The sequence below is a fragment of the Orycteropus afer genome, unplaced genomic scaffold, assembly GCF_000298275.1.
Source record: "Orycteropus afer afer isolate SDZICR_OR568_19922 unplaced genomic scaffold, OryAfe1.0 scaffold00336, whole genome shotgun sequence".
In the NCBI taxonomy this organism is placed as follows: Eukaryota; Metazoa; Chordata; class Mammalia; order Tubulidentata; family Orycteropodidae; genus Orycteropus; species Orycteropus afer.
Window position 1 is genome coordinate 2594391 of NW_006921923.1, and position 12398 is coordinate 2606788.

Consider the following 12398-nt stretch of genomic DNA (forward strand, 5'->3'; position numbering starts at 1 on the left):
TATACGGTTGGCAGAAAAAATTTCTACAAGTGTATTTGTATGTTCTGTAAGAATTCACAGGTGTATAGTAGAGCTGACAAGGGACAAGATTGTAGTCATTTCTTGGGCACAGCCAGCCACCCAGAGGGAGTAGTTGAACCTGTGGACTCAGGATCATAGTTGCAGGGACATCAAGCTCAATTGGCATAACATATTACACAAAGCATTGTTCCACCTCCTACTTTGGTGAGTAGCAACCGGGATCTTAAAAGCTTGCAAGCAGCCATCTAGATGCAACTATGGGTCTCTCCTCATCCAGAGCAAAAAAGAATAAAGAAAAACAAAGATTCACGGAACTAATTAGTCCTAGCGACTGATACAACATGCGATCCTCAGCCTATATGACTATGAGACCAGAAGAACTAGATGGTGCCCAGCTACCACTGTCAACCACTCAGAGGAGGATCTCCGTAGGAGATGCTGGATAGAGAGGGAGAACAATGTGGAACAAAACTCAAAATTATTTGGGGGGGAAAAAAGGGACCAGATTTGCTGGTCTGATAGAACCTGGTGGAACCACTGAGACTATGGCCCCTAGCTGCCCTTCAGGTCTGGAATTGAACCCACACCTGTGGTTTCCAGCCAAGCAAAAGACATGCATATGAGGTGAACATTTACACTAGGTAGATACACTCCTTGGAGAATAATCATGGGAGAATAGAAGGGCTGTTTATGCACAGGGACATAGATCAGGGGGCAGGAGTGCATGGATGGAAGGACACAGGGAAGAGGTAACTATGGGGAGGAAGTGGGAGGGCAGCTGTTGCATTGTGGTAAATTGTAGTCAATGTCATGAGACAAAGTGTATGTGAAGAGCCATATGGAAAGTGAATTTGCTCTGTAACCTTTCACCCAAATCACAATAAATAAATAAATAAAGATTGGTGTGCAAATTGGGCTGTAGGTTGAAGCCAGCTTGGACTGGTCCTTAGTTCAAGACCTAAGCATCTCTGCGCTGGGACAGCACTCTGAGTCCCTTCATATCATTTTCTCCTAACCATCCTCCAAGCAAACCCAGGAAGTATGCAGGGCAGCTGCTACCATCCCATATCAGAAATGCAGACACTGGGGCCCAGAGAGATAACCAACATAGTCCAGTTAGTGCAAAGCTAGGATAAGAAGCCAGATTTCTGTCTTGCAGTGCAGAGCTTTCTCCACTGCCTCATGTTGCTCTTCATCTACCACCCACCTCCCCCATCTGCTCAGCAGCACTCAGAGAGGGTCAAGCTGTCAGGAGTAGCTCCCATGCTCGGACCGCACATCCTCTCCAGCCAAGTGAAACTACTGCCCTTAGGGCCTTGCCGCTCCTTCTCCTCCTGGCAAGAAGCTTGGGAGCTTCATGGAGGACCACCGGAAATACTTGTTGAAGGTGCCCACTTGGAGCTTGGGTTCCAAGCTGCTTGCTTCAGCCAAAAACATCTCAGCTCCCCAAGAAGCCCCCCTCTCTAGCATCCCCCTCACCTTGTCGGCCTACCGGGCCTTGAACCCCAGGGTCCCCAGCAAGTCCAGGGATGCCATCAATGCCTGGTAGACCCAAAGGCCCAGGAGGAGCCTGGATGGCTTCTGCGATTGGTGTTTGCCCAGGAGCACCTCGGGGGCCGGAAAAGCCTGTGGGTAGGTGGGGAAAATGAAAATGTCAGACTGAGGCAGAGGGGGTGGCCCCCAAGAGGGGAAGCATCTCAGAACCTTCCTCTCTGTCTTTCCTATTAGTCTCCACAGGATACCTCCACGGTGGCTTTCAAGGCCCTTTACACAATGCCCTCTCTACCCATCTATCTCCTGAGTGGACTGGTAGCTCCTTGAGGGCAGGGACTGGGTCATATTCACCTTATCTCTTCAGGTTCCAGCACAGGGCCTGATATGTAGAGGCAGTTGGGAAGTGTGTGTTGTGGATACGGGAAGCTGAGCCTTTGCTCAGGGCTGGAGCAGTTGGCTTACTCCCTTAGTGGTCCAAATGCAGTGACAAGGAGATTGAGGGGATGTGTGCAACCCCAAAGGTTCAGTGGCATCACAGCCTAGGATCCTAACCCTTGCCAGTGGGCTTACTAATGGAAGCCAGGCATACCAGTTTGCTTTCTAATTAATTCCACAATGGCATGCTTCCTATGCACCAGACCCCTTGTAGATCTGGGGACAGAACTGTAAGACAGACCCTTCCAAAGGTCATGGTCTGGTGATCATAATGGAAATGCATGATGTGAGGAATACCATAATCTCACTGCAAGTTGTGAGAAGTGCTATGAAGAGAGAATGTAGTGACAGTGGGGGAGGTGGAGCCAAAGCAGATATGAGATGGAGGAACCTACATTAGAGAGGGTGATCACTGGTGTCTCATAAGAGGTGAATTTCAGCTGAGACTAACCATTTGAAGACTAGGGAGCAACTTGCTGCCATTGAGTCAATCCCAACTCATAGAGACCCATCTTTGTGTTTCCAAGGCAGTATCTCTGTGAAAGTAGATTGCTCAGTCTTCGTTTTGAGGAGTGGCTGGTGGGTTTGAACTGGTGGGTTTGAACCACCAGCCTCCTGGTTAGCAGTCAAATGGCTTAGGCACTACACCACCAGAGCTCCTAAGAGTGTTGCAGCAAGTAGACTTAGCCTGTGCAAAGCCCCTGTGGCAGGAAAAGGCTTGATATTTTTGGGTAACTGGAAGGGGCCAGTGTGGCAGGAGCACAGTGACCACCATAGGGAGAGGGCTGGCAATGAACATTAAGAGGAAGGTATCACAGAGGGCTTTGTGGACCATACTTTATCCCTATGACACGGAAGCCATTGGGTGATTAGTTTTTACACTATTATCTCTTCCCTGCTGTGTGGAGAAATGATTGCTGGGGAGGCAGGAAGCAGGGAGACCAGTTAGCAGGCCACTGTGGTGGTTCACATGAGATATGTTGGTGGCTGGGACCTGGGTGGTAGTGGTGGAGGTGATGAGAGGTAAGTGGATACAAGGCACATTTGGGAGGTAGAACCCTCAGGACTTGCTAATAGATCGGATGTGTGTGTGTACGGGTGGTAAAAGGTGGTTCTTCATTTCTGTATTGAGCAAATGGGTGGCTGGTGATCTGAGGGCAAACTTAACCCCCACGAATGCAGAAGTGATGCAGGGAGGTGAGGTCAGTGGCAGGATGCATGGCACCGAAGCAGCTGTGGCGTTCAGTCCTGGGAACTGATAGAGGCAGAAGTCTCCCCAGAGTGGAGAAACCTCCTCCCCAGAGAAGCTTGATCTTGGCTGCTTCAGGTATCTAGGCTTTCTTGGTGAGATGAGCAGTCACTCCTGAAGGGACGTTACCCCACACCCTTCCCTCGAACTCAGGGCCAGCTCAGCACATGCTCTCAACTCACCTCTTGGCCCTGCCTTCCCCTTCATTCCCGGAAGTCCTGGGTCTCCAGGTGGCCCAATTTTGCCTGGAGTTCCCATGACACCAGGCTCACCTCTCATGCCTGGCAAAGTCCAAAGGGAAGCAAGTCAAGGCCTGGCATGGGAGGCTGAGAATAGGCAGAGGTGAGGTCGGCTTGTCTTTCTTTACAGGGCTGCAGGAAGGTGTCCACTCTGACCGGGGAGTAGGGAAAGGCCCAATAGATAGCTAAGCAGCCATACCTTTCAGTCCTAGCTCTCCAGGGAGGCCAGAGAAACCTGGGATTCCTTGGTCTCCCTCGGGCCCTTGGGGGCCAGTAATTCCAGGGAAGCCAGGGTCTCCAGAATCGCCTTGATCCGAAGATGGCCCAGGAGGACCCAAGGGCCCAGGGGGGCCTGGATGGCCTAGGGATAAGATCAGGGAGGGATGAGGTGCAGGTGAGCAGGAAGTGGCCACTACTGAAGGCCTCAGAACTGACAGGAAGCCAAAGTCCATTCCGAGGGCAAAGAATGTGTCTGTGGGGACCCAGCACCCAACTTTCCCAAACCCTTGTGGCATAATGCAGTCACTTCCAGTCCCCTGTGTCCCTGCTGGGGGGAGTGATGCGACACCAAGCAAGTCCAGCTTATATAAGCACTGGGCTGGACTGTACACAGGGCTTCCCATACTGCAGGCCTACGGTTTGGGCCATCCCTCTTTTGGGCTTCCTGTCTTTACCTTGTTCTCCATCTAGGCCTGGTCGCCCAGGGTCACCAGGCTGTCCTACTATGACTGAGGGCAAGGAGATGCCTGGGGCACCAGGGAGACCAGCAGGGCCCTGGAGACCTGGGAAACCTGCAAAGAATAGATAAAAGGGGCAGGATGGGCTTTGTGTGTCCAGAAGAGGGCCAGGCTCTCTCAGAGAAAATGGAAGCCATTAGGTAGGAGGCAGACCACAGGACACCAGCAGAGGGCTCGTCATCCCACCTTCCTACCCAGCAAGCACCCAAACACATAACCGACAAGGGCTCAGAGACACCCCCTCTCCTCCCAACAGGAACTGCCTGCTTTTTATTAAGATAAAACCAGGAAAGGTTTAGCTCCCCAATGTCACTGGCAGTGGAAATATTTTAGGCTGTACCAAATTACCCAAAACTCAGAAAGGAAAGAAAGCATGACCATAACACTTGGAATTTAAGTTGCCCAAAGTGTTTTTAGACCTACTGTCATCATCAGAACACATTTGATAAGAAAGTTACAGATAGTGATGAAGCACAGGCCACATCTTGTCAGGACAGAGGCCAGCCCAACCAAAATGGAGGCCAGCAAAGGCCTGTGTCTCCTGACATCTTCTAGGGCTACCAGCAAACTGGAAAACAATTTTTTTAAAAGATAATTCAAGATACTAGCTGAATGAATGCTTTCCAGAAAAGTTACCTATAAAACAAGATTCCAAGGGGAACCGGTGCTGTGCTTTGTACTAAATCCACCTTTTTTTTTTCGGGGTTGGGGGGGGGAAGAAACAATAGTAATTTATTCAAGTAGCTACAGAATACTTGTTTGCTTGCATTTAATACTGCTTTACATGTTTTCTGTTTGTGGAATGATTTCTATTGTAATATGTTCAAAATCAAAATTTTCAGTAGATTCCAGAAAATTTATTTAATATCCACATATCAAGTACATAGATGATAATCTTGAGGGCAGAATACATCAAGGCTATACATACAAATGTGGAAGTTCCTATTATCCATGTGGCATGGAAGAAACAGCTATTATTTTTATGCATTCTAGAAGGTCTTCAAATGAAGAGAAATAGATTCAAATTGATTGATAAACTGTTCTGATGGTTGAGATTCTTATTTTTTATTTGTGGCAATAAAGTCCAAAATTTTACTGTTGAATTTTATTTTTGTGGCAAGAAAATCCAAACAAAAATACGTTGAACTTCTCATCTTACATTCATCCACAAAGTAAATCCATGAAAACTTGTAAATGAAGACAGTAGATTGGTTAATTCAGGTGTTTTGCAGTAGCCATGATCTAATTAATTGATTGCTGAGGAAATGTAAAAAAGATAATTACAGAGAAAAGACTACCAGTTGTTATCTAGTGATTTAGGTCAGGAAGAAAAGAAACAACAACAAAAAATTAGTTTCAAAGCCACATGATACTATTTATAGCATCATCAGTTATGTCTTGGTGAACCTCTGAAGAAATTTTCTTTTTCCTAACGGTTAAACTCTGAAAAGAAACATATATTGCATTTTTTTTCCCAGAAAATACAGCTTTATGCATATGTATATATAATATATAGCTATAAAAAAGGAGCTCTGGTAGCGTAGTGCCTAAGGCACTTGACTGCTAACCAGAAGGCTGGCAGTTCAAACCTACCAGCCACTCCTTGGAAGGAAGGTTGGGCAATCTACTTCCATAGTGATACTGCCTCGGAAACCCAAGGAGGGGTCGCTATGAGTTGGGTCCAACTTGATGGCAAATAACAACAACAACAACAGCTATAAAAATACCCAAAGCCAAACCCATTGCCAGTGAGTCAATTCCAACTCATAGTGACACTATAAGACAGAGTAGAACTGCCTCAAAGCATTTCCAGGGCTGTTAATCTAAGGGAAGTACATTGCCTCATCTGTCTCTGACAGAGCAGCTGGTGGGCTCAAACCACGGACCTACCGATTAGAAGCCAAGTGCTTTAACCACTGTGTCACCAGAGCTCCTATATAATATATAAAACCAAACTCACTGCCATCAAGTGGAATCCGACTCATAGCGATCCCTCCTTGGGTTTCCGAGGTGGTATCTCGACGGAAGTAGATTGTCCAACCTTCCTTCCGAGGAGTGGCTTGTGGGTTTGGACCACCAGCCTTCTGGTTAGCAGTCAAATGCCTTAGGCACTACGCCACCAGAACTCCCATATAATATAGAAAGAAGCTAAAATTATGCAAAACTAATAAACAAGACACCACTTACAGTAGAGTAAGTGTGGGCAGCATAGAGAATAGAAAAAGTTCCCGTGGCAGTTTTTGAAGCCTCCTCTTCCCCTTACCTGTGTTTTTATTTTATAACTGCACTGCTATTATCAAACCTGAAATAATGGTGCCACTAACATCAATTAGTGCAAAAAACTCATGTTTTTCTTAAGAATAAAACACTTTACACTGAGCTTCCAGTAAGGGTGATGGTGGGAAAATCTGGAAGCAGATAATGGTGATGCAGAATGCGATGAACACAAGTAAGGTCACTATTGCACATATAAAGAATGTTTAAATGCAAACATTTTGTTACCTGTTTGCCACACACACACACAAAATACAACACTTTAAATGAGCAGATGCAAATGCAAGATGCATTTTTCCAACTCATGCTAGTGTCAAAATATAAAAAATTCTAAATATACAAATGTACCCTCTCAATATTTAGTGCAAATATGAAAATGAATGACAACATTTAAAGTTATTTAGATAAAGTTATTGCGAGGACAGAGATCGCTCAGTGGAGTTTTCTTAGGGGTAAATCTACTTTTTACATTGCCTTTCATTATCAAATCAGAGTTAGGTTCTTGTTGAGGGAGGGTATATTTGCTGTATGTATAAACAGATTGTTTTAATTACGTATTGAGAGAAAACAATATTTGTAAATCACATGTAAAGAATAATCCAGATGCAATGAACACCTTTGTTGCAACCACTGATTTAAGAAAAAGAAGATAGCATTACCTTGGAATTTCCCTGAGTGTTTCTCAGGGATCCTATTCCATTCTCTCCCTCTCAGAGGCTACTATTGTTGTTCATGTGCCGTCGAATCGGACCTGACTCATAGCGACCCTTCCTTGGGTTTCTGAGGCGGTATCACTACAGAAGTAGATTGCCCGACCTTCCTTCTGAGGAGTGGCGGTGAGTTTGAACCACCAGCCTTCTGATTAGCAGTCAAGTGCATTACGCTACCAGAGCCTATAGGGCTCAGAGGCTATTAGTTAATTAAAATCATTGCTATTGCGTGACTCCAACTCATTGCCAACCCCCATGTGTGTCAGAGTAGCACCGAGCACCACAGGGTGCTGTAATCTTATAGAAGTAGATCACCAGAGCTTTCTTCCGTGGTGCTTCTTCTGGGTGGATTTGAACCACGAACCTTTTGGTTCGTAGCCAAGCACAAACTGTTTGCATCACCCAGGGATCCGCTCAGAGGCAACTGCACCTAAATATTTGTGTTTGTCATGCCCTTCTTTTCATCACAGTTTGACCATGTATATTCTGTATCCTTAAATGATATAGTGTTTGGTTTTTGCTCATTTTTGAACATTTACTACTGGAATCATACCAAATGTATTTTTCTGCAATTTGCTTTTGTTATTATTCAATATTATGTTCCTAACCTATATCCATCGTGACATGTAGTGTTGACTGTCTTTGTAACTATGATTTTGTGACCTCAGAAAGTGAAAGCAGATGAATAATACCCAGACATTCACAGTCAAGATTTGGAAATGGGAAAGGAAATGCCCCTTTCTATTTGTTCCTCTTTTCTCTATCTCCTATGAACGGAAACCACACATTCCCCCTGCAGGCTTGGATCATTTTGAGCCCTTCCTCTGGAGAAGCTGCTGGCTTTCAGAACAGTACAGGTTGGTCCAGACAAAAGGAAAGAGTAAACACAGAAACAGCAGATGCACCAATTCAAAATGCAGCAGGAAATGAATGAATGTTCAAATATAGTTCCTGGAAAACGCACGCACGTTATACAAACGTGCACATAAACAAAGTGTGGTGAGCTCTCAGGGCCCAGAGCTATGAGGTACCGACCACTTTGCAAATGTGATTTTGCAGTTAACATACAATATAATAGCCAGTTCTTCTTGAGCACCTATTATATGTCAGGCCATGTGACAAGTGCTTTTATAGAAATGATCTCACTCCTCATTGGTTCTTCATAAATCTTATGAAGTAGGTTCTCTTATTGTGCCCATTTTATAGAAAAGTTTAGAAAACTAAGGGTTCATTTGGTATAGAGGGATAAGTAACTGCCTTGTAACTTGCTTGTTCAAGGTCATATATGTAATTCAGAGGCAAAACTGGAATTTGAACCCAGTTGGTCCGACTTCAGGGCCCACTATCTTAACCATGATGTTACATTGAATTCATTTCCCATGTTATACTGAGTGGGATATATATGGGTCTTCAGAACATTCCTAAGGAAAGAAAGATAATCAGAATTCATTCCTACTATTTGAGAGGTGGGAGATGGAGGCTCAGAAAAGGACTTCAGGCATTGGAGTGAGTCAGGGGCAGAGATTAGGGTGGATCCTGTTTTCCAGATAATGCAGCAAATACTAATTGAGTGCATCTGTGCAGCTAACCTGGGGAGACAAACATTTACCATTTATCCTCTTAGCCATGTGTTCCTTTTAGCAATCACATTGTTCCCCCAGGGCCCAGGCCAGTGCCATCTACACCAGACACAGGAAATTCTGGCAAACTTCTCACTAAATGGTCAAGCCCTGTTCCTCAGGACAATTAAGCCCAGGCTCTGGCCAGGAATAGAAGAGAGACCCTGAGGTTTATAAGGAAGAACAGGAGTGAATTTGGAGGCTACAGGGGACCTGTGAAACTGCCCCTTTGACACCTCGTGCAGCCCTAGGGACAACCTACCCTCTCTTTCTCAACAGGTGATCAGTCTCACTGGATTTTGACACTCCCAGAGATGTGAAGACATGCACAGCTCAACCCTGTGAGTCACATGACCCAGGTGATGTCACCCCTGGCTTCCTCAGCTTCTACAGACCTGACTTGGGCTCTCTTACCTCGGCCACCTTTTGGTCCTCTGACACCTGATTTCCCTGGGGCTCCAGTCCCAATTCCTGGAGAGCCTTTTTCCCCTTTGGGTCCAGGCAGGCCGGCAGGTCCAGGCACACCGGTTATACTGGGTCCTAGGAGGAGATGCAGAGGGAGGGGGACAGAACTCATTGGGGGTGAGGGCCTCGTGCCTACCTCACTTGTCTGAGGCCTGATAGACACCAGAGGCTGAGTACTGAGGAAACAGGAAGAAGAGCTCATTTGGGTAAGATAAACCCTATACTCCTTCTTTGCCACATCAAAGGACCCCCAGCTGGGGCCTGGCAAGGAGATCTATGGACCTAAATATATGAGATGCACTTCAGTGGGGAACTCAAGGCCAGCTAGGCTTTCGGAAGAGCTAGTGCCCTCCTTCTCACCCTTTGGTGTCATCCTTACCTAGAGTCCCCTGGGCACCTTTAGTGCCTGGAAGCCCATTTAATCCACGTAAACCAGGAAATCCAGGGAAGCCTGGGGAGAGAAAATGTCAGGAATAGCTTCAGCAACTCTGAGTCATAAAGGGGCAGTAAGAGGTAGCAAGCTGCCCCCAAGGACACTGTAACATTCTCATTTTAAAGGTCATGGTCTTTCCTGAGGCATTACCTAGTACCCTAAGGGAGAATAGACCACCCCTAACCTATACCCCGACCCTAGATTTTTCATTATATTTTATATTTCAACGTAGGGTAAGAACTCAGAGTGGCCATTCCAAGACCCTGGGTTGCCAATTCTCAGACCCTGGTTCCAGAGACTCACTACATGATCTTTGAGTCAGTGACAGACTACACATGTCAGAGCAATGCCCTTTCTGAAGATTCCATCTTCTATTTACACTCATGCTTGCCCTCCTTCCTTCTTCATCCTTCTCCTTTCTTTTTCTTCCAGTCAATGACTCTCCTAGGTATGGCTTATCCTCAGCTAGTGTCTCCAGGAATAAGTAGTTGATGGCTTTTTTTGAGTGAAGGATACTTTCCCCCACTGCCTGCTTCCGGATGCACATACCTTTAGGTCCTACTAGGCCAGGGTGTCCAATGGGCCCAAGTGCCCCTGGACGACCAGGAGAACCTGGAAGCCCTGACTGTCCTCTCAGTCCTGCAGTCCCAGGGAGTCCTAAAAGTGAAGCCAAGGCAGAAGATCAGAATGTGAACATAGTTTGAAGCTAATCCTAACCCTTTCAGAATAAAGTTGTCATGTGAGATGGTACCTGGGGAGCCAGGAAAGCCAAGGCCTCCAGAAAGTCCATCTTTCCCATCTTCACCTTTATTTCCTCGGAAACCCACATCACCAACTGGGCCATCTTTTCCTTTGATACCTACACCATGAAAAATACTGAATATGATCAAGTCCCATTTCAGGGAATGTGTTCTCCACAGGACAGGTTGAGCAGGAAGGTGTAAGTACCATGAACTGAGGGTACAAGATCTAAGGATGTTCAGCCCAATGAAGAAGCTCTGAAAAGGACTGTGGTGGTTATGTTTGTGTGTCAACTTGGCTGGGCCTTGTTGAGTGGTTGGGCAGCTGGTGGTAGTTATTCCCCATGATGAGACTGGCAATCAACTCCATGGTGGGATCTACCACAAGCAGCTGAGTAGCTGCCTTTGGGATGGGGTCTGCTTCCTGTATTTAAGGAGAAGCCTTGGGAATGGTCTCTAGCCTATAGCATGTAGCCATGTCGTTGTTCAGCAGCCTGCCATGCTCTGCCGACCTTGGGACTTACAATGGACTTAAAATAATGGCCTGCCATGTGGTTTGGTAACATCTGGACTGTGCCTTTTTCCTTGTCAACCTTGGGGCTTCTCAGCCTCAGCAGCCAGCAGCTGTCTGAGTGAAGAAACGCCTCTAGCTTCAGTGGGTTGGGAGCAGGAGGCAGAGCTGGACCCCAAGGTTGAGGGGCTTTCACCCAGCCCCTAGAGCCTGGCAGTTTGAACTCAAACTTAAAGCCTCCAAATTGTAAGAGAATAAACTCCTGTTTGTTAAGGCCGCCCCATTTGTGGTATATTCTTGTCAGAGCGGCACTAGGGAACCAGAACAAGGACTATGGCAGCTCTCTTCACATTTGGAAGGTGCCACCCAATTGAAAAGTGAACTTGTTCTGTGTGCTACTAGAACCAGGAGCAGTGGGTGGAAATGTTCAAGAAGCACGGTTTAGATAACTATCTATTCAACTAAGGGGGTGGGTGCCATTATTCCAAAGGTCTCTGCTTTAAAAGGAGTGCAGCCTGGTTTGCTTGGTAAAACAGTGGCTGCCTGTGAATGGACATGGGTCAGGTGGGAATCTTTCTGCACTGGATGAAAGTTGCAGAACTTGGAGTCGATCCTCATATTCCTTCCATCCCTCAGCTTGGAGGAGTCTGGGAAGCACATGATACAAAAGTACAGCAGCCTTACCTGTAGTGCCAGGCTCCCCAGGTTGTCCCGTGGGTCCTGGGCTACCAGGAATTTCAAGTGTCTGGCCTGGATCTCCTGGGGATATCGAGACATTTTTCAAATCATCAGGAGAAGCTATAGCTCATTTTGCACCAAAGACAACCTTTGAGTGCAAAATCTTTTTAGACTCAACCTGGACAGAGGAACTCCTTGACCAAATCACCCACGAAGTAAGAGGTGATCAATCACCAATAAGGAGCAGGGGTGCTGCCAGGTGATTGGCATGACATGCTGCTATATGCAACATACCTCCACTAGGCTCAGTATGGGTAGGTAGGGTGATAGGAGGGGTCTTAAAACATCATTAGAATAAAACAGTGAGGACAGCAAGGCTGGGAAAATTTCCTTCCCAGTAGGTTGGGTTCAGCAAGAAAAAAATTTCTACAATGTTCCCCTTTGCTGCTGAGACTGGAAAACAGCTGGGTTGAACCACATAGTCAAAGGACAGCCTTTTCCTTAGCTCCAAGAAAGCCGTGGAGAGAGAGAGTGTAGGTACTACTGTTTGTTGTATCGTCTTAGAGGACCAAAGGCTGCTAAGGGGCTTTGGCCCCTTAAACAACCTGTTTCCCCTAAACAAAGAGTCTCCCACAAGTCTCCCCTGGGCCTGCTAGAATTTTACCTTGCTTTTTTAAAAAAATACATTAAAAAAGAAAATGTTCCTTCAAAAGTTGGAACTAGAAATGCCATTTGACCCAGCTATTCCATTACTAGGTATATACCCTAAAGAAGTGAGAGCCATGACAAGAAC

At 46.2% G+C, this 12398-nt stretch overlaps 1 protein-coding gene across 1 annotated transcript in view; it reads right to left on the reverse strand.

Annotated features, from left to right (window-relative positions):
• COL4A6 (collagen type IV alpha 6 chain) overlaps positions 1 to 12398 on the reverse strand; it is an 86045-nt gene that overhangs the window by 12363 nt on the left and 61284 nt on the right. Inside the window, exons 32-40 of the mRNA XM_007952434.2 lie at positions 11612 to 11686; positions 10428 to 10535; positions 10226 to 10333; positions 9623 to 9694; positions 9193 to 9318; positions 4113 to 4229; positions 3638 to 3799; positions 3382 to 3480; positions 1501 to 1647 (exon numbers count right to left, since the gene is read on the reverse strand). Of these exons, the coding sequence (XP_007950625.1) occupies positions 1501 to 1647; positions 3382 to 3480; positions 3638 to 3799; positions 4113 to 4229; positions 9193 to 9318; positions 9623 to 9694; positions 10226 to 10333; positions 10428 to 10535; positions 11612 to 11686 (1014 nt within the window). The remainder of the gene's footprint in view (positions 1 to 1500; positions 1648 to 3381; positions 3481 to 3637; positions 3800 to 4112; positions 4230 to 9192; positions 9319 to 9622; positions 9695 to 10225; positions 10334 to 10427; positions 10536 to 11611; positions 11687 to 12398) is intronic.